Source organism: Drosophila miranda, chromosome 4 (assembly GCF_003369915.1).
Source record: "Drosophila miranda strain MSH22 chromosome 4, D.miranda_PacBio2.1, whole genome shotgun sequence".
NCBI classification, from domain to species: Eukaryota; Metazoa; Arthropoda; class Insecta; order Diptera; family Drosophilidae; genus Drosophila; species Drosophila miranda.
Window position 1 is genome coordinate 21,469,753 of NC_046677.1, and position 21,802 is coordinate 21,491,554.

Here is a 21,802-nt window from a genome sequence, read left to right on the forward strand (position 1 = left end):
CAGTCGTTGCTGACGAGCCTTCTGCAGGACTCGTTGGGCGGCAGGTCCATTAGACTGCTTATTGCCTGCGTAAGTTCCGCCGACACCCATGTATCCCAGACTATGAGAACTTTTCGCTTTGCGGATCGGACTCTGCCAGTCATGAAAAAGCCAGGGCTGCGATTGGATCAACAGCATGAGGATGAGGTCAGTAGGCTGAAGGATATCATTCAGCAGCTGCACGGGGAGCTCTTGAGAGCAAAACAGGCGGTGGCTAAGCCGTATGATCGTCAGAGTTTGGAGGATCGGGCCAAGAACCTCGAGAAAAAGAACCTAAAGCTGCATCAGGAGCTGGAACAAATCCTAATCGATACACGCAATGCGGATGTGCGGGGCGGCATGCTCGCGAGGCACATCTCCCAATCAAAGACTCACGTTAGTCGGATAGTGAGAATGCTGGGATTACAGCGACAGGAGGAACCCGGTCCCCAATCGGTTCAGAGTGAGGGCAACCAGCTGTTGCAGACGCTTGTGGAACTCAATCGCATAGTATCGGACACCACTGGGCAGTTAAGGGCAAGGGACAATCTATATCTACAGACGCACAGCCAGCAGTCGTGGCAACAGTTCAACATCGGCGGTGAAGACTTTGGATTAGAAGCAAATGCTGCAGGACCAGAAGATCACGTTTCTACACAACAACAAGCAAATGACGAATACTACTATGACAGCGCCTGATGAAATTTAAGAACTATTTATCTTGGGTCAGGGCATATTTGATATGGTATCTAAATTAGGGTTATAAATAATTACAGTTTAACGCTTATGCGTTTCTAGTTCTAGTTTCCGATATGTACTGAATGGTTTTGGCTCAATTGTATCTATCAAATTCAACGAAACCCAAACAATTAAAAAAAAGAACATTAACAAAAAGCGAAGAAAAAAAAGAATCTTTACATCTCTCCCCGACGGGGAATTGAACCCCGGTCTCCCGCGTGACAGGCGGGGATACTGACCACTATACTATCGAGGATGTTGTGAGCGCCTCGCCAAATGCTGGACGTGAGAATCATTAGAATATAATTATGTTCTCCGTTTGGTTCTGGCCACAGTCGCGGGCCAATACTCGTGCATATGAACGTTTTAGTTTCCAATTTTTCCTGAATGGTTTTAGATTCATTTTTATTATAAAATTTAACAAAAAATTTGTCTTTACAGTGGACACGAAGCTTGTGAGACCGAAAAAGATAAAAAAAAATTACATAATTTAACAACAAAAAAAGAACTTATACATCTCTCCCCGACGGGGAATTGAACCCCGGTCTCCCGCGTGACAGGCGGGGATACTGACCACTATACTATCGAGGATGTTGTAAGCGTCTTGCCAAATGCTGCACTTGAAAATGGTTCGAATATACTCTTAGTTCTCTTTATCGTGTGGTTGTAGGCAGAGTAGCGGGACTTTCGGTTTTGGTTTTGCGTTTAATTTAGTATTTAATATATTTAGACAGGGCTCGAATCACCCTCAAAAGGTGTTAATGCCGGAGGGGGAGGATTCTTGATGTGTTTACAAATTATTTTTGACGCGTTTTAAGTCGCTTCGGGGCTGAGGACTGCCTGTATATGTGTGTATCTATGGGAGTGTGCAGGCATTTATGAGAGAGAGTGGGTAGATTTATGCGCAGCGCTGCGTGTAATTATAATTTATCGTTGTTGAAATTCCATAAAACTTTAACACCTCTCACCTTGGGACCGTGAAGTGCAGCAGAGAGGAGAACAGAGAAGAACAGAAACCGAAACGAACCCGGGAAGGAAACAAAATGAGCAAAGATGGTGGAAGAAGAGGGCCTGTTGCATGCTTAATTGCACTTCACTTTGATGAACAGTCATGGAATGGGGGGGCACCACTCGAGAGTGTTAATGATGCAACAGACTCAAAGAGACAGAGTTGCATTTGCACCTTGGCTGCAGCTTGCCAAGAGATTTGGTCTCGTTTTCGAGTCGATTGTTTTTCTGTATCTCTAAGATCCAAGGCATTGCAAAAGTGTGCAAGAATGGAACAAATTCCAAGCATTTTTCCACATGTTGCCGACAGCATGAAATGTCTTTCGGTTTATTTATACACACAATGAAAACTGTCGCCCACGTTGACACAAATTTCTTGTACTCTACGAAAATTTCCATGCTGCAGATACTCAGATACACACACGCAGAGACTCTGTTGTATCGGTGAGATGCCTGGACAGTAGTGCTGCTGCTACCAACAAAAAAAGACTTAAAAGAACAATCTGCTTTCTGTCTGCTTTGTTTTTGGGTCTCGGACTTTTGCTTTTGACTTTGATTTAAGGCCCAGCCACACTCCAAGTGACATCTACTCGAACCTTTTCTGTTCCAGTGAGGGACCTTGTCTTTTGTCTTCTCTTTTCGTTGATTTGGGAGCCTGTTGCGCACATCTGTTGGCCATGTTGAGAATACGAGTGACCTGCAGCAGAGCAGCAGAGAAGGTTCGTCCCTGTATCTGTATCTAATGTGAGTTCTAACAATAAACCCAAAGATACAGATTCGTTACAGATACAAACGATCCATTGGGCCCGCCACTCTGTCTGGCTGGGCCTGTTCTGTATATGTTTATTGTGTGGATTGTGGATAGGAAAGTGTTCCCCCTGCCTGTGCCGCCCGCCTTTCACACGAAATACTCGAAATATCCAGCATGGAATACATGGTTCTATTGTATATATATTGTATACAACAGAATAATGGGTATTTGCTCGATTCATTGCTGGAAATTCCACCCCCGCCTCCTGCTCCTCCCCCACCTCCCAGCACAGACAGTTCTTCAAACTCAAACAAATTTCAAAGCACAGTGCAGTGCTAATGGAACAGGTAAATTGGAGTCGAGTCGAGTCGGGAGTCTCGGTTAGGGGCTTTTTAGCACAGGTGCTAATTGGTCAATGCAGCAAATCCTCACGTTTATCTTTGGGTTTCCTCCATTACGCGTATTAGCACGAAGATCATCGTATGGAAATTTCGCGCTAGAAAGAGTTTCCGAATTTTTGCCTCTAATCAAATGCGTTCCACACAAGTCATGGACTCTGCGCATTCCACTTCACTCCACGTTGCATGCACCACTCCACTCCACTGCTGCAATACTTTGTTGGGTGAAAGACAAGTGAACAAATCCAATAAGATATAAGACGCATTGGGTACCCAGCGAAAGGATAGAATAGAAGATTGGGTTAAGAATAACTTTTTACGAATTTATGTCAAAAGTCATTTTTTGGAATAGACTTTCTGTAGGTCGCTTAGTTATAAAATCATATTTTTTTTAAGAATTTTGTATTCCTTAATTTTGTTATATGAAGGTCCCAAGGGTGTCTGGGTTTTTGTTGGGTCTAAGATTATGTTTGTGAATAAATCATCAGTTTTTTAGCGGTCTCCGATAATTTTCGAAGGATAGATTATCCGTGATTATATGTGCTTTCTATTATTTTTGAGCCAAAGCAAAGTTTTGCAAGTTGAAATTTTTTTTTTTATCACCATCAATTGATAATGTTTGTTGATCAGATATTCGTTGTGCATAAAGATCCAATTTATTGGAAAACCTTGAGTTTGGGTCAAATGTTCACAGTTTATCAGGGTCTCGAAGAATCATCGGGAGACTCTTAACTTATCGCTGAAAAATTATACCGATTCATGATTTCATCGAAGAGAAGCAATAAAACCAAGTTCTTTTTGAACATTTTGCACCTGCAAACTAATGGTTAATTTAAGAAATTATAAACATAAATCTGCAGAATGATTGTTGAATAATTCTACGAAATTTATTGCTGCCGCTGATTCCAATTAACCAATCGGGTCTGCAACATCTTGGTTCTACCAAAAATTTCCCCCTTCGGCTGAGATCAGATCAAGGGTATCTATAGAACCAACTTGATTTTCTGGTTCCCCCAAAACAGTGGCCCTCTGCTCGGCTGCAGTTTTCTGGTCTTTTGGTCTCTGGTGCAACACACAGTGCCGCGTCTGGCTGTGCACCGCATGACTCCTACACTTGAGAAATCACACCTCGGGGGCAATGGCAGGGGCAGAGCACCAGAAGAAGTGGCTGCCACAACAGCAACTACAAAATCTGGGCAGCCTAAGAGCTGAATGGAATGGGAGCTAAAAGGGCATCATCTATAGATTGGACTAGACAAAACCAGAGCAAAGCAGACCCAGACCGAGGCGGAGACGGAGGCGAAGGAGCAAAATGAATTATGGCCGCGGGCGTGATAATAAACGGGAGATCAGACCCCGGGTCTGGGGTTGGGAATGGGGCTTCGACTGCAGGAGGTTGAGGTTGAAGTTCGGGAGCCATTCTCTTGAGGGTTATCGCGCTGGCCATAAACCAAGCAAAAATAACTAGGAAAACTCTTTTCTCATTCTATTTGAAAGTTAAAACAATCAATATGATATTTGTGCAGTCTTTTAACGGGAAATGGCATTAAAAGATATATGTAAATATTATTTAGTACTTAAGGAGTACAATTGCGACCTGCGGATGGATATTAAGATCATATTAAGCTTTTATATTCTTTGAAGTACGGATCAGAGATATTACTGATGCGTTTTTAATGCCGAAAGTGCTCAGCGAGGCTGAAGGTCTAGGACTACCTGGTGGCTAGAAAGGAAGAAGTGCTAAGCGCTTCTGACACCAGGTACCCGGCTGCGAGGCGACACCACAAGGAGAAGCCTATCGTAGACCATAATTAGCCGCGACTACTGTGCGGCTAATGAAGGCGGAGAGGCTGGACATGGAAGAGGGAACCGCAGCCTAAATGATATCTTCAAGTACGAGCAAGAGTATCTCATGGATACGCTCGTGAGGGCAACAGCAAAAGGAGTCAGACTATTAGTTGGCAATGGTGTTGCTGCTAATCACTGGCTTGCGTTGCCTCGAATCGCTAACAAATTCGACCAAAACTGTTATTATTGTTGCATGCCCCCATATGCAAAAGGGCCCTGCAATTATGCACCCAGCCAGCCCCCAACAGTCCCCCTCTGTACTGCCTCTTCCTGGGGCACGTCCACATCTCCCCCATGCTGCCGTATCTAGATATGTCAGTTATAATAAGCAGCAGCGAAATACGAGCGCACAGACAACGGCCACGACGACGACGACGATGCTAACCAAAGATCAAGATACACACGCTCGCGAACACAGACACAGATGCATCCATACAGACATAGATACACCCATACTAAGGGGAGGCATAAAAAAACTTGAAATTCAACCAGAACGCTCTCTTGCTTTCGTTGTTGTCTCTCTCGGCTCTTGTCGGTTTTCCTCTATCGGCTGTTGCTGAGCAATGTTGCGAAGTCAGTGCAACTTGTGCCGCATCAAAATGTTGCCATTACACCGTTTACAGGGCGTGCTAGTAGGAAAACCAGGTAGCCAGATAGCTTAGCAACATTTCAGATGCTGCTGGGCGCTACCTCGTTGTACCAACACACCCTGCCACCGGCTCTCAGCAACATGTACCCCGTCGTATATACCCATATATATTCTTGTTGAGGAAAATATGCGCTGAATCTTTTTTTGAATCTTCGAAATTGCGGCCGCGTCGCTCCGTGTTCGAAATTTGCGTGTGTTGGGTAGGAAATTCGTGAGATCTTTGTGATATCACATAAAAAATATCGAAAATATATTATCAAACAAAAAAATATATAGTATATTTCTTTACCTGTTGCACATTCAGTGTTCTGATATGTGGTATGCGATTCGTGGCGTTTGTTTCTGGTGTTTACACTGGAGGGTGTATAATTAATACACACATGTTTACGGATAATATTATTAACTAAAAAATAAATGGAAAAACGTGTTTCAATCAAGTCTGTTTCAACAACAAATAATCAACAAAAGAACAGAAGAATATATCTATGTGGATATAAAAACTGATAAATAGTGTTTATGTTGTGCTAGTGCTGATCGATTAAAACCAAAAATAGTGCAAAACCTTCTTTGAGATCCAGCGCAATAACAAGAGAGGGGAACGAAAAGGGATTGAGGATTGAATTTCACCTGATTTGTATTGCCACCTTTCGTATATAATTATAATCAACGTGATCACGCGCTCACACCATCCGCACACACACACCGCACACACACACACCCACACGCACACACACACACACAAGAGGATACAACAACAACAACAACAACGTTTCCAACACCAGATGCAGCAACAACAACGTTAGCAACACTCCAGCTCCAACTCCAAGTCCAACAAAAGCTTCTTGCATCCGTCCCGCCCGTCCTCCAAGGATCAAGTTTGGCAAAACCCATAATTCTGCGTCGGCTCCATGGTGTCGCCGGCTTGACCGACGCCGTCGCCATAGCCCTCCGGCCCCCTCTGCTGGCTGCTCCTGGTCCCCCCCAACGGGGCGCTATAAACAAAACCCAAAAGAAGAGAGCATACGAATCCAGTTCTTCAGCGCACACAGATACCTCGTAGAGACAGCGAAAGAGAGATAGAGAGAGGGAGATCGTATTCCCCCCCTTGCCTCCCCCTTCTAGAGATCCACGATCTCGTGTGCTTTTGTTTTGCTTTTGTTGCTTCGGCTGCTTCGCGTTTATTGTTTTGTTGCACAGCCCCAGAAGAGCGGAGAGTGGAGAGTGGAGAAGAGAGTGTGGAAGGAAGACTCTGTGAAAGGAGCGGAGGAGAAGGAAGAACACAACACCAACAAAGTTGCATTGCAGCCGCTGCCACAGCCGCTGCCCCGCGCACCGTATAACAATCATCAGACATGGCGCCGAAATCCAGAAAGAAGAAGGCTCATGGTAAATATTAATATAACATTTCTTTGCTTTTTATACTCTCTCAAAACGAATGCCGGAGTTGTCGGAGTACGATACAATTGGTGGCATTCGTGCAACTTGAGCAATCTACAAATCTCCAATGATCTCTGCCAGAACGATGGGGTATATATGGATTCTATAGGAGAGAACTGAAAGAATGTAACTTTGGGAAGATATCCTCAGCCTGTGAAAGAGGAACAGTGTAACAATCTGAAAACAGTTGTCCTTAAATGTATGATACTATAACAAAACAAAAAACTGGCATCTATAATGCTCTCTAAGAATGTCCTCGAAATATTCGTTGCACCGTCTAGAAATTCCTGGAATAGATAGAAATCATTTTCTATACTTTTCTTATCCGTTTTGAAGATCTACGTCGATTGCTTCTATTGATTTCTTTCCTTTGATTAGTGTATCCCCTGTTCGTATTGGTTCTTATTTGTTTAGCCCGATTTGATTTTCCCTGGGGAATGGCTGGCTCTTGTTCTTGGCCATTTATAGTTTTATTTTGCGATTCTCTAAGAGATTTTCCCCCCAAAGCTTTCACTGGCTGCGGTGCCACAGAGAGGAAGACTGCCCTGCCTGGTCTTGGGCCGCTTATCTTGGCGCTGATCGGCCATGGCGGACAAGTTAGTGCCTTTATCATTGTACCATGATCATTGTCGTCTCATAAGTATGCAGCGCTCATATTACAAATCTTTGAGCATATCCTGTTGGCCGCCGACTCTATCCCCTGCCACTCTGAGGCACTCACTGCTTGTGTTTTCAATTGAAATTCGTTTGGTTTTTCGTTATGTTTCTAATTGCGTTTCGTTGTTCAGTTCGGTTCGGTTCTGTTTCGGGATCTTATTCTATGCCAAGTGTGGCTGGGACTGTGCCCTGACCATCCCATCGCCAGGAGATCCCATCGGCTTAAAATATGCGACGTCTCCGCCTGTCGTTGTCTCCTTTTTCCTCTGCTGAGTTTGCCCATGTTTTTCTTAATTTTTTATGACCCTCAAGCAGGTAGAATCCGGGAAAAAGATTGAAGAAACGAAAGAGACAGATCGAGAGGCAAGGGAGATACAATGGGGCCCGAAATAAAAAAAAAAGGAAAAGAACGAACAAAAAAGATCAGCTGTCAATTTTATGGGTGCCACAGTTCTTGTTCTCTTTCTCCACCTCCAGCTCTCCCTCTCTCTCTGGGGTGTTGCATGCCCATATTTTATGCCTTTTTTTGTGTGTGTGCCCAACATTGTTGTCATTTCATTTCATTTCATTTGCTTAGATTATTTTGATATGCATCTGAGCATTTGATTTGATTTTGGGACCTGGGATGGGCCCACGAACCGAATTTTATGACTGCGCGTGGGGATGGATTAGGGAATACACAAACAGATAATCCCCCATCATTCCTTAGATCTTTTAATAACATCGGAAAAGATGTTATTTAAATAAGAATTGTATGCAACAAGAAACTTGATTTCACTATCTCCCGTCACACTACGTTTACGTGTGACTGGAAACTACGTCAAGCGGCAGAAATGGTATAAATTCTAATTTGGTCAGAATTATTATAAGACATACTCGTAATACCAATACCTCTGGTTATATACCATATCTTCCCATTTTTTTTTATTGGAGTGAGGTCATTCCCTTATGATACATATTTTTTATCAGGGCAGACGACACGTCATACAATAAATATTTAAATGCGAAAGATGCCTAGTAAAACGTTATCATAAATTTGTATTGCCTCAAAATACCATTTCAATTGTGAATAATCTCGGATGAAAACGACTTAAAATCGTACTATATTTTTTCTTAATCTTTAGAAGTGTTTCTTTGTTTGAAACTAACAGAAAATTGAATCAGTTCTCTATGGATTTGTAAAGACTACATTTTCAGAGTTATTATAATTCAATTTTCTATATTTCATTCCTTTTGATCTGCATTTCATTCGTTTAAAAACGCCTTGAAGTCGCTTTGGCTTTCCGTCCAGGTGCAGGGCAGAGCAGAGAGCTGTCTGATTATATGATTTCCTTTGTGCAGTCACAGTCACAGTCGCAATCGCATTCCCAGTACCCAATCCTCAGTCCTCAGTTCTCAGTTCTCAGTCTCTCTTAATAATAAATTGGCCACGGGGGGTGTCGTCGTTCCCTGCCCCGTGGCCCTGCCCCGTTTTCTGGCTGTTCTTTTAGTCAGGCGGTCGGTTGCGCCCATGAAAAATCGCAACAAATGCCAAACAACAGACAAGATAAAACCCTCGAAAGCGCAACAAATACGAAAAACACCTTTTGATGTGGGCATTGTGCGCAAAGACAAAAGATATCAGGCATAGCACACACTTGCAGGGAAATCAGACAGAGTTTTCCTCGAAAATGCCCCGACAAGAAAGTCACTTTTTGATTGAAACTTTAGCTGTTCAGGACCGAAGAGAGCTCATAAGAGGCCCTGATATAGGGCGACATATGCTTGAATGAATGTAGTTCCACTTCTCTCATCACAAGTGCTGGACAGACGTCGATTCTACGTGACTGTGCTGTGCTGTGCTGTACGGGTATGGTATTAATGATCGAATGGAAGCACTCGAAATGTTGTTTCGTGGAATCACCTTCACAAAACAAAACTCTATGCTTTCTAAACTGATATGGAATTTGACGATAACAGCACTGTGATAGTGTGCAGGCGTATGCGCGTGCGTATCTGTGTGTGTTTATGGCAGACGCTAAATAGTACCAATTCCCAGGTATATGACCGACCGACTGGCCGCTGTTTAAGTTATAGGTTTGGTCGGGAACTACACCCTAATCTTATCAATTTTGTCGTCTGCCGCCGCTGCCGCCGCCGCCGCCGCCTGTTCACGTAAACAAACAAAATAAAAATATATATAGTTATAATAATAGTAAACGGAAAGGGAAACAAAAACAAGTCACAATGATATAAGCGTTATTTCGACTATGGTGATACCTGATATTTCTAGGCCTGATAGGAATATGCTAAAGAATGATTATTTTGGGCAGCATTTGCTCCATTGCAAAGGTGCAAATCAAACGCGTAGAATGTTGCTGTACCGTGTATAATAATATAGTAATATAACATACAAAAACCCGCTTAATTTTACGACCAAACGTGTGCCTGTGTACACATTTTCGAATGCATTTTAGTGGCATTTTTAGCCGCCTCAGCGCATAACTTACAGATCTCTCGGAGAGAGAGAGAGAGAGGCATGCCCCAGAAAAACAACAGTAACTGTACCCTTGTCGAACACATCTAAAACATATATATTATATTTCAAACTGACGTTTGTGCTGACCATTGACCGAATAGTTTGTGGCTTGCACTTTTCACACGCGCAAAATTTCCTCAGTGAAATTTCATTTATTTTTACTTTAATTTAAATGCCAACCTGTCGAATTATTTCTTTTTTCATCGGCCAAGACACGCAAAAGAGGTCATTGATTTGTCTTGGGGGGGCCCTCTCGGTGTGTGATCAGCAGAAACCCCGACTAGACGACGACGACGACGACGACGACGACGACTACACGACCACCAAAATCGCTCTAAATGCCGTCTGGTCGCGGTCGCGTCTTTAGGCGGAATCAGACAATTGGTTTCTGTCTGATCTGGCGACGCCGTAATAACTTCGAATCGGGGCTACGTGGCTTTCATTAAATCAGCTATAACTCTGACATTGGGCTGGCCTAAAGTCACATGAGGTTAAAGCCACACAAATACTAGAATAATAATTAAATCCCCCAGAAGATTAGCTAATGTTTCCACGAAGTGCAATCACAATTTAAACGCGTACTTTCCCCAATAAAACCTGACTAGAAATGAAATATAATAGGTTTTAATATGATTATTCTCTTTACTGTCCGACTAAAGTGTGAAAAATATCAGTTTTACTACTGAGAAAATTGTTGCATAAATTAGAAAAAACTTAAACGGTTGCAGAAAGATGGAAAAATTGAATTAGCTAGTGGAACTGGCAGTTACAGGCATATATTATATTTTAATGAATTGTTTGATTAATGAACCCACTTATTCTCATTAGAACCCGCAGCAGGTAAGGTTTATTCACACTTGTACCATTAAAAAGATGGAGATTTGATCTATAAGAGTTCGGTTCTCTTTTAGTTCTCTCTCTCTCTCTGAAAATTAAGGTCTTGTTTTATGTGAAGATCAAGATCTCCATTCATTATCGGATAAGTAGAAAATGTTTGCTTAGTTTTATTTTCTCGGTTCCGTTCCCTTGCGGTTCGAGTGCAGCGTCCGCATATCCTGTTCTGCGGATCAATCTCATTCCATCCCATTCCCAAGCGATCCGATCCGATCCGATCTGTCGCCAGCGTGTGGAACACACATGTGCGAGGAGAGCGCGTGAAAATGACGACTAAGGAGAGTCCCAGAGTATGGTTCTGCCTCTGGTGCTGTCCGTCTGCGGGGATGTGCGATGTGGGATGGTGGATGGTGGATGGGGGATGAGGATGAGCGTTCGTCGCTCTGCACCGAGGAGATGCGGATATGCTGAATGCTGAGTAGGCGGCAGCTGCTGCTGTTTGTCAAAACATTGGCATGGAATTTTGCTGTGAGGCGAGGCAAGTGAAATGAAATGTATCTGCCAGATACATATGCACATCTCTTTCGATGTCTGCTGGTGGGGCATATGTAAATGAAGTTTCCTGTCAGGCAAAAGAAACTCCATTAGCGGACAATAACAACAGCAGCATCCATGAATTCCCCTTAATTTCGTTGACGATTAATCAAAATCAAATAAATGCAAGTAACTTCGGATGGGTACTCCTCCATCTACTACTGCTGCTCCTCCCTCCTCCTCCTCCCTTTTCCTGAGCTCCGACCTGCTCCTGCTGGCTCTTTTGTTGATGGATTTCGTGATAAATGAAGTGAAATTTGAGGGAATTTATCTTGAAGATCCGTTGTTAAGGCTGTTCTTGGGTTGTTTTCTTTGTGTGGCATCTCCACAAACAAATGCGTTAAACGCTTCAAGCGATTATCTCTCAGACCTTAACTTTTGCATACATACATATGTACATATTAACGAGTATGTGTACAGTCGGTGGGTTCTTTCCAGTTAATGGAAACTTTGGTGCATTGCTAGCTTTGGTGAATGTAAATAGATGAGTACATCAGGGATTAAAACCTTCATTATCTTGTGTCTGTGTTAGATCTCCGTAGTGGTTCTATTTTTATGACCACCACTGCTCGCATGCCCCGTTATTTTTACGAGTGTGCTTTCGGCTTTTGATTTATGCAGAGGATTAACATTGATGCTATCGCTGCTCTGCTGCACTCTGCCTAGCTTTACGACTCTCGACACTGTCTATCTCAAGGTCACTGGCCATAATCTCCACACAACAGAGCTCTCCCATTAACAGTGAGCTGTTAAAATCGAACAGTGTTTACGGTCGCTAATGGAGCGAGACACGTTCTCGTATTTGCTTTGATGTCCGAAATTTCTATAACTTTTATTGTACTCCTCCTCTCCCCACCCATCATCTATTGTTGCTGGCGGATAAGTAAATGTGTCGCACCGACAGACAGCACGGCGGCATGTTTATTAGACTACAAACACAACAGCAACAACAACAACAACATGTGTACAGTGGCAGACAACTGTTAGCCGCACAATGGGAAAAACGAGAATCGCGTTTCGCAAATCGCACATCGCTAGCCAATGACAACGCACAATGGCACGTATTGCTCATTTGGGCGTATGTGCATGTCATATAAAGAACCAGTCGGCAAGATCTAGTCATTCGACTATGGGATACCTGAAAATCAGATCTAGTCTCACGATGAAATACAAATTCATAGAAAATTGCTGGGATTTTTCATTACCTTCGATGTAATATACAATATATCCCATTTCAAAGGTTTGTCAAGATGCATACAGGTAGATTAAAGCTCCAACTCCAACTCTATTAAGTATGATAGCACTACCCTTGACCTCGGTATCCAGGGATTCTAAAAGAATTTCAGAAAATGGAAAATGTAAAGCTTCTAGGGAAAAGCACCTTTCCTGTATACCCACATACCCTAGGTAAACATTCAATACCTGGTACAAAAGTATATATGTATATATCGATAAAAGATGTTTATATGTTTATATACATTTGCATATTTTTGGTTTATTATGTCGTACGTACATTTGTAGATGTTGTATTTTCCTCACATTTGGCCAGCACACGTCATGCTGTCGCCGGGACAGCCTTAAAAGGCAGCGTTCGGCACAACGACATTTGATTCATCATCAAGTGACCAAAAAGGGGGGAAAAAAAAAAATCATAAGACTAATTGCCAGGGAACAGTGAAACAGTCGAGTAGTCGAGCAGTCTGGGCCTAGAGTCGGCCAGCAACATGCTGCCACTATATCCGTGTACTATATGCATATGCATATAATAGAACGGGCAACATGTTGATAGTGGATCGGTTGGATTGGGCTGTGGCTGTGGCTGTGGATGTGACTGGGCTTTTGTGTATGCCGGGCGGGTTGTGCCCATAAATTGAATTGACATTTTGACGCGACTTGCATGGGTTGTTGTTGTTGTTGGCCGGACAGGGCCCACCCACATTGGCATAAATCTGGTATGCAAATTGGCAACATGGGCGACAATGTCTCTTTCGTTGGTCAATGATTCATCATCTGCCTGGACATCCGTTGCAGTTTGGGTTTCCTGTTCGAAGAAACAGGAAAAGAGAGGTGCCCAAACCTTGATAACTGATCGATCCTTGGGCAAGATCTGCACAAAATCCTCCACTTCTAGACAATTGCTGCGTCTCTCCGGTGTCTGGCAACAAATTGCAGATGCCAACAGAGCAGACAGCTTGACTTTATTTTTGTGTCGCCAAGCTATAGCCAGAATACGTATATACAGAGACCAGACAATGTCTGAATATATATATATGTATGTGTCCAAGTTTATTTTCAGCCAAATAGCATTTGGTATTTCGTCTGGCAGTCGCATACATTTCAAATTAGAAACAAAGAGAAAGAAACAGCCACAGGCAACAGGCAAGAGCCAACACAGTCTACGACTACGACTAATTAGCTGTTCTGTTGTTTTTATTTTAATTTTGACCCAGGCCAATATCGCCATACCCCATCTGTCCACCCGTCCATCCGTCCATCTGTCCATCGGCTACTGTGGATGCCTCCCGCAGTCGGCGGCGGAATCATCTCGTCAAATCTTGATTTTACTGACTTTTGGCTAACGCCTTCTCCTGATTAGCATTCGATTCCAATTTCAATTTGAATTTCGATTTTAATTCAGTGATCAGTGATCTGTGATCTCCGATCATCATCGCCCCAATATCAATATCAATATCAATGTCGTTGCTCCCTGCTGCTGCCCTGTTGCTGGTTTGCTCATTTCTCGATTTCTTGATAAAAAAAAATCGCCATAAAAATTGTATCAGCTGCTGCCGGTGCCAGTGCTGCCGTTGAATTATGCAAATCGAGTATTCGCAATCCATAAACAAGCCAATGCCCAAGATGGGGTTTTTTTTTTTTGTTTTTTGATTTTTTACTTCATTGGAATTGCAATGTCCGCCCATAAATGTCCGCTGGCCGATAAGATTTTTATGTTGAGCGTTGATTTTATTTGTGGTTTTAACTTTCCCAATACATTGATTACTTTCAATTGCTAATTTATGTCTGATTTTTAACCTTTTCTTTCCTCTCTGTTCCTCTCGTTTCAGGTAAGTTTGATCTCAAGATCAAAGCGAAGAGTGCACAAAAGAGAAGCTTAAAGATTAGAAGAGGGCCCCCAATGATTGGTAAAGTATTTGGGTTGAAAAATACAATAGATACAAGATGCTGAAGAGCTTAAATGAAACTTAAGATTAATGGGTTTTCAAAGTTTATAGAATTTTCATAATTTGTATAAAATTTATTTTGTACAATTAGTTTTCAATGGCAGCTCGTATGTGATTAGATTATCACACAGGCCACATTTTGAGATTTGTTTTTCCCATCTCTACAAATCGCCAGCGATTTGCGCGCGTTTTTAAACGCCTCTCTCATGGGTGGTCCAGCGGTCGCCAGTCGGACGCTGCACTTGCCAGCTGCTGCAATATTTCATATTTGAGAGTGCACTTGTGTACGTGTGTGTATATTTTTTGTAATTTTTTTTAATATTTTTGCGCTTGCAATTAAAAATCATTAAGCCAAATCAGCGCGGTCTGCCCGCCGGGCTCTCTAATTAAAGCTGATTGTGTTGATTTGCAAAGGGGAAAAAACTAAAAAAAAACTCACAAAAAAATGTAGGAAAATTATGCGAAAACGTACATGTGTGTATGTGTATGTGTATGAATGCTGCAATTGTTTTTAATTGCCAGAAAGAAGAGGCAAGGGGCGAGAGAGTCCATAAGCCAAAATTGTGTCGAGACATAAATCTGGCCATCTGCTCATTTGTAGAGAAAAACTTCTCCTAATCTTTTGCCTGGCCCGACCTGGGATTGGCTTTTGGAGGTTTGTTTTATTTCATTCATGATTTTCAAAGCACAAAAGTCCAAATAGAATTGGAAACACACGAAACAACAAAAAATGTAGAAATATAAATAGGCAGCACAGGCATTAATTATAGCCATTTATAAGGAAAAATCGTTTTAAAAGTTGTCATGCCCGAAAGCGTGTAGAGTGGTGTGTGGAGTGCCAGAGCCACAGAGGCACAGAGCCCCAGCCACAGCCTCAACAAAGGCTTGGCAACCGCAAATACAGCATACAGCATCGAGAAACCGAACCGAGAAACCCGTTTACCTTCGCCATCGGTTCTGTTTTTTATTAGGAAAACAAACGATTTCGTTTGGACTTTAACTTTTGGTTAGAGTCTATCCGATCACCCCCTACCTCTATCTCTGCTCTCAACCAATGATTAATCTGGTAGATTTGTATCCCCAAAAATTCACTCGGCATGGCCATGTCTGGATTTTGGGGAATTGCGATTCCCACAAGGATTTATAGAACATACAATTTATGACACCTAGGCGGGGGCCCTGATTTCCACGGAAAGTGACCCTCCAAGAGGATTTTAATTTACATAAATTTCTGGGAATATCAGAGGTGGCTTTTAAGCTATGCTATCCATAAGTTTTAGGCAAATTCCTCATGACAGTGTGAATTCTTTTGGGAATATAATTACTAAGCTGAATTTATTTATTATTTCTCGAGGCAGTGCGAATTCCATTTGGGCTTTAATTTCTAAGCTGAATATACGAGTATTCTATTGGTGTCTTTATTTGGTAACTAATTGAATTAGGTAGTGGACTGGATTCAGTTCTATAAATGGTTCTGCTCCATTTTCTTAATGAATATATCTGATAACTGGCCTAATTTTTGCTTTAACAGAAGCACTGACATTCTGATTTATTGGGAGGTTAATTTATAGGTGTACTCTGAGTTCCAAAAATGCTGACATACTTCTGAATATATTTCAGAGGCTTTTAGAGATGGGAAGTACAGGGATCCTGATGGATTTCATGCATCAGATTTTCGGAATTAGAGCGTAAAAATAGGACGCTCGATTGTCTTAATATATGATGGATTGCTGTTGGGCTTAGATGCATGAAAAATCCCTAATCATCGGCACTATGTGCCTATATATTTTAATTCATAAAAAGGGTGATTTTTTAAACCCATTAACCTTGTTCATTTACCGATTTTACAATTGACTCTACTTATTCAATTAATAACCAGATCTAATTGATAGCTACCATTATTTGATCATTTGTTCGCCACTCAATGGACAGGCGACCCATCACCTTTTGTTAATCCGTATAAATTTCAAATTGTTCATTGATTGCAATCAGTAATTATGGGATTTTTTCCGCTCTGCCACGATAATTGCCTCTTTTTATAGAACAAACTGTTTAGGATTTCAAACGATTAAAAATCAGAATTAAATCCATAATTTATCTACGGTTTAAATTCAAATTTTTGTTTATTATTAAACGCCTTTAGAGCCCCACACTTCTCAATTATTTAGTGTCTGTTTTCTAAGCTTTGATTATAATTTCTCCGGCCAACAATGGAGCGGCTAATTAGAGTCATAAAATTTCCTAAACTACATATAAATTTATATAAATATGTATGTACTCGTAGGTCTGTACATATGTATCTTATAACGTATGTTGTATATGGGGGCTATCTATAAGTCATTGTTCATTGGAGGGGGCGTGTATGCAAAATGCAAAATGGGTAGAAAACAATTAATTGCTATTGATTTACGGGGCGTATGCTTGATTTATTTAGCAATCGTTTGACCAAAAATGCCACGCGGTCATTCATTTTCTTTTTTTCTCTGTCTCTTTTTCACTGTTTTTTATATCCCGCACATATAAATGTATTTTATTTATTGCCCGCGCATGTGGGCTCCAAAGCCCTGGGGGTAAATAGATGATGACTTCATTGCCAATGTTGCAACATCATCATCCATCCAGCAATGGTACAATACGACCAGTAGCAGCATTAACAAATGTATAAAGTAATGGTCATGCTCCTGCTCGAAGGAAGGCAGTTCCTCTAGAAGGCTTTTGTCATTCAACGTTTAAGCGTGACTGGAAATATTGTCAATCAGTTGGGACTCAAGGGGCTCCCAGTTTTGTACCACAAATGAAAGGCCAGGGGCTATCCGTAGGGGTAGTTTCTTCAATATTTTTGCAACTTTTCATCGTACAGAATTTTACATTTTCATTAGCTTGCAATCCATAAAAGGGGGTGCTAGCAGCGGGTGTAGAATGAACAAAAAATATATTACTTCTAATATTTTTTCTAAAGAATACTACAATCTCGAGAAATAATTCATTTCATCATTTCAGCAAATCAACATAATTGTCTTTATTCACTTAATAATACCCTGTCAGAGCCGGTTTTAATAATGAATTTTGAATTGAGGCAAAATCTTAAATGTTATTAATGTGATTGCTTCTGTTGTTATATATTTTGTTTTAAAGACCATTCGATTGATACATTAGTAGGAGATTCCTGTAAACTAAAGTAAATAATATAAACAATTAGTATAGTTTGGGTTCTCACAATCCTAAACGCTTAACTACAGCATATACAAGTACCAGATAAGTGCCAGATCCTCAGTTGATGGTTCTATTATGGGTTCTGTAAGTGATTCTGTTAAGGGTTCTGTTGAGGGTTCTGTGAGGCCTTATGTTAGTTGATGCTACTGCTGTTGCCTTGATAGCCGCTGTATTTTTATGAGAAACTACTTTCTTGACACTTTCCTGTGTTTCCTGTCACTACGCTGACTGTCTGCTAATGTGACTGCTACTCCTACTCGAACTCTTGTTGCTGTTGCCAGCTCTTGTTATTTCTGTTACGAGTATACAATCTTCAGTCAATCCCCGTATAATTTATGCAGCACTCTATGCTTTGCATTTCAAGCAGTTTCCTCTCGGATCACATGCCACCAAAACAGGTATAGAAATCAATGTATAGACTGTATATGAATGTACATATATATATACTACATAAGATCGGTTCGGATTGGAGAGTGGAACGTTACTTTTGAACCCGGATGTGGCAGTGTGTGTGTGTGTGTCTCTAATGCGAATCAATTTGAGGCTAATGTAGATTGCTTTCGATTTATGCAGATTATGCAAAGGGCGTTCCAAATTGAACCATTCATTCTGGTCTTGTCTGAGAGAGCGCTCTGTCCGGGGCTGTAGGTGTAGGTTTTTTTGTCTGAGATTCGAATGGTTTCCAGTAGGGTGCCATCAACAGCATCCGGCTCTGCCCACGCACCATCGCAGGCCAGACAGACATTTTGTTCAGCATTTTGTTAAGCCAACTCTCTCTCTCTCTCTCTGTCTCCCTTTTGGTGTTACCAAAATTAGTCCCTCCATGGCCCACGCGGCGTGTTCTTTTTATCGCCTAGAAGTCGCACTCGCCTGCCTCGCTGTTTGGGCGTTTGCGATTTAATTAAAAATATGCGACACTTAATTAAAACGCATGCGACGAGAGACACTTGCAAATATTTAGAGAGACTGCAGCGCATTTTATTAAGAATTTTGACAGCATTTTGATTAAGAGCCAGGCCGCAGCCTCAGCCTCAGTGTCAGTCCCGGGCCGCAGTCGCAGCCTCAGCCTCAGGCACTTGGTGGCAGGTTGACGACGCTGAGATGCTGATGCTGAGGCTGGAATCTGAAGCCTGAATAACCGACGCCCACGATAACAATTTTACTTTTATTTTTTTTTTTGTATTTTTTTTTTTGCTTCTGCGGTGAACCGCTCAACGAGTTATGGGAAATAACTGGTTAGCTGATTTATCTATAAGCCAGCGTGGAAGACAAAACAAGTAAGAACGGTAGGGCTGTTGTTTAGACTATGGGATACCCTGTAAGCAGATTTATATTGAGTGGAAAATGCTCTAAACAGCTAAGAACTTGTACGGAAAACAATCAAAATGATATTAAAAGAGAAATGCTACTCCCGTTTGCAGGCCAGGAATCAGGCTTGTTATTTCTTCCCCAAGATATTAACTCTTCTTGAATTCCACAAAATTACCACATACCCTTGCCCACTACGTTTACAGGGTATCCGAAAAATTCAGCCATTCATGCCTCTTACAGCTGGCTAACAGCAAAAACATGTTTGTATTGGCTGTGACACGTTTTGAAAGTCAATTAAACGCTTGTAAAATGCATTTATGCAAATCGGAACGCATTTGGAATGTTAGTAGCGAAACAATGGCTGTTAAACCAATAACAGTCACTGCTCAACAGTGATGCAGTGATGCAACAGTGAGTTAACAGTGAGAGGAGAGGGACTGATTTGTATGGAAACACAATTCCTGTAAAGCCACTAAAGCAACAGTGCATTAACAGAAGGGTTCACAGCTCTGATCTGCAGCGAATGATAAGGGAGAAACAGTGCCTGCTGTTAAGCGGCTAACAGTGCTGTGCTGCAACAGTGCCTTAACAGATGCCGGATATGGCTGATCTGCTTGCTGTGGCCATCCCTTTGCCATCATAGAATCGCCGCAGGAGCCCGCTTTTACAAAGAAATGTTTATTAAACTTGAAGATTGGACTGTCGTAAGGAATGTCCTCTTATCTAACCCATTCTGGCTGCCCTAAACACAGCGGGCGAACAACAAAGAAAGCAGAAGTGGAAGTGCGCAAATGGCTTGATAAAATTTGGCAACCGCACAAACAATTGCTTCAGACACACATCTAAATTGGCCCCAAAAGAATTATAGCCAAGGCAAAACAAACAAACATTGGATGAATAGATGGATAAAAAGCCAACGTCAGAAAGTCACAAGTGCCGTGGACCCACACAAATAAATCTGCCAATAAAAATAAATCCATCTGGCAGATAGGATACACAGTACTGGCAATAGCAAAAGTACTTGTAGCAGGGCCGAAAGCCTGTAAAAAAGTCAAATGCCACCAAAGGCAATTCATTAGAGGACAGACAGAAATTATGCAAAACAAGAGAGGAAAAAACGACGCCCACTTTTTTGGATTTTAAAAAATATGTTGTGGTTTTTTTGATTTTTAAATAATAAATGACAACACGAGTAGGGATACGGGTACACGCCTCGGTCCGGCCTACGTTAAACAATAAAATTGAACATTATTATATAAAAACGTATCGTACAAAAACAAGCCATGAAAATGAAAACAGACGCCCACAGCGCCTCACGGGCTCTGAAAGGAAAATGATCGGCGGAAAACGTGCAGAAAGGCAGAGAAATAGGAAGTGGAAATAAGCGAATATTCTATACCCTTTCCGGGAGGGAGGTAGTCTCAAGAATAGAAAGTTTTCTAAGTAAAACTTACGAAGTTTTCCCCTCTTTGCTCTTTGCGACGAAAGCCTCGAAACGTCTTTTGTTTTTGCATTCGCGGGAACGAATAAGTCTCGGAGCAATGGCAGAAAAGAAAGCATAGAATCTTCAGCTTTACAAAAATGTACATTGGTCTTGTAGGCAACACTTCAGCCATGATCTTAACAAACTCTGAGATCTGTTCCGAGTGATGGAGAATGAAGATTAAGAGTGCTCCCTAAGTCGACTTGTTTTCGACTCACATTTTCCTCTGTGGGCTGGGTGGGTTCGTGTCTCGGCTGATCAGTCGCTCCACCGCAGACGTCACAGACTTGGATTCCTATTTGTTGTTGATTTGCCTGCCGTTTCCCCGCTGATTTTGTTTGGATTGAGTGCTTGCCGCTGTTTTGTTTAGATCATTGATGAGCTCACACCACCTGATCGCACTACGAGTACGAGTTGTGGCAGAGATAGAGATTTGTGTACCTATTACGAGTATATATAGCAATCCCATGACTCTGGGGATACTTTGCATATATCTCGAGATCTCGAGGTGGAAGTGGCATGCGAAAACATTCCACAGCAAACGAGGAAGAGCAAATGGTAGCTCAAGCTGCAGCATAGAATAGATATTTTTAGCGATGTTTTGCGGCACGATCACGACAGTGAGGCAGCAGGCGATCCACGCCCACATCCACATCTAAAGACCCAGCCCACAGCCCACAGACCCAGAGAAGAGAGCGGATGATGACGATGATGTGGATGTGGATGATGAACGGTCGGATTGTGGGGAAAACTACTGCACCCATCTTTAGGGGAGAGAGAGCGAGCGTTGGCAGCGGAAATCGTTAGCTGAATCATGCCATAAAATATTCGCCATATGCAACAGACGACAGTGCGTTGCAAAACTATAAAACCCAGCCAATTTATAGATCGTTGGTCTTGCACATTTCCAGCTGTAGATCGTCAAGGATCCTCCTCAAAAGTGTGCGATTGTCTTCGCTTTACTCTAGATCTGTTTCCCAGAGTAAATACTTTTGCAGCGCACTGTTAATGGCTTTGGCAGCAGCTGCTCTCGCAGTCCAAAGACTAATTAAAATTGCAATCCATATAAAGTAATTACGGAGCGGGTCAATGTCGGACTCTTGGCTGGAGTAGGGGGGAGGGGACTCCAAATGTGGGCCTGCTTCTACGCCAGAAAAGGCAAT

At 42.0% G+C, this 21,802-nt stretch overlaps 1 protein-coding gene, 1 long non-coding RNA gene and 2 other non-coding genes across 6 annotated transcripts in view; 1 reads left to right on the forward strand and 3 right to left on the reverse strand.

Annotated features, from left to right (window-relative positions):
* The window catches only part of LOC108162467 (bone morphogenetic protein receptor type-1B), a 67,695-nt gene that overhangs the window by 38,888 nt on the left and 7,005 nt on the right, over nucleotides 1-21,802 (forward strand). The window contains exon 3 of one of the 3 annotated variants that reach the window (XM_033392558.1): nucleotides 14,516-14,593. The exons of 1 other annotated variant lie outside the window; for it this stretch is intronic. In XM_033392558.1, the coding sequence (XP_033248449.1) occupies nucleotides 14,516-14,593 (78 nt within the window). Of the gene's footprint in view, nucleotides 1-5,554; nucleotides 6,797-14,515; nucleotides 14,594-21,802 lie in introns of those variants that run through there. One more of the 3 variants, XM_017297216.2, reaches the window with a different exon arrangement.
* Nucleotides 941-1,012, reverse strand: Trnad-guc. Its single transcript has one exon. It is a non-coding gene; the product is annotated as a tRNA-Asp (tRNA).
* Nucleotides 1,276-1,347, reverse strand: Trnad-guc. The gene has a single exon. It is a non-coding gene; the product is annotated as a tRNA-Asp (tRNA).
* LOC108162476 lies at nucleotides 12,162-13,626 on the reverse strand. The gene is made up of 3 exons (XR_004472672.1): nucleotides 12,964-13,626; nucleotides 12,656-12,781; nucleotides 12,162-12,601 (listed from the first exon to the last, which is right to left on the reverse strand). It is a non-coding gene; the product is annotated as an uncharacterized LOC108162476 (long non-coding RNA).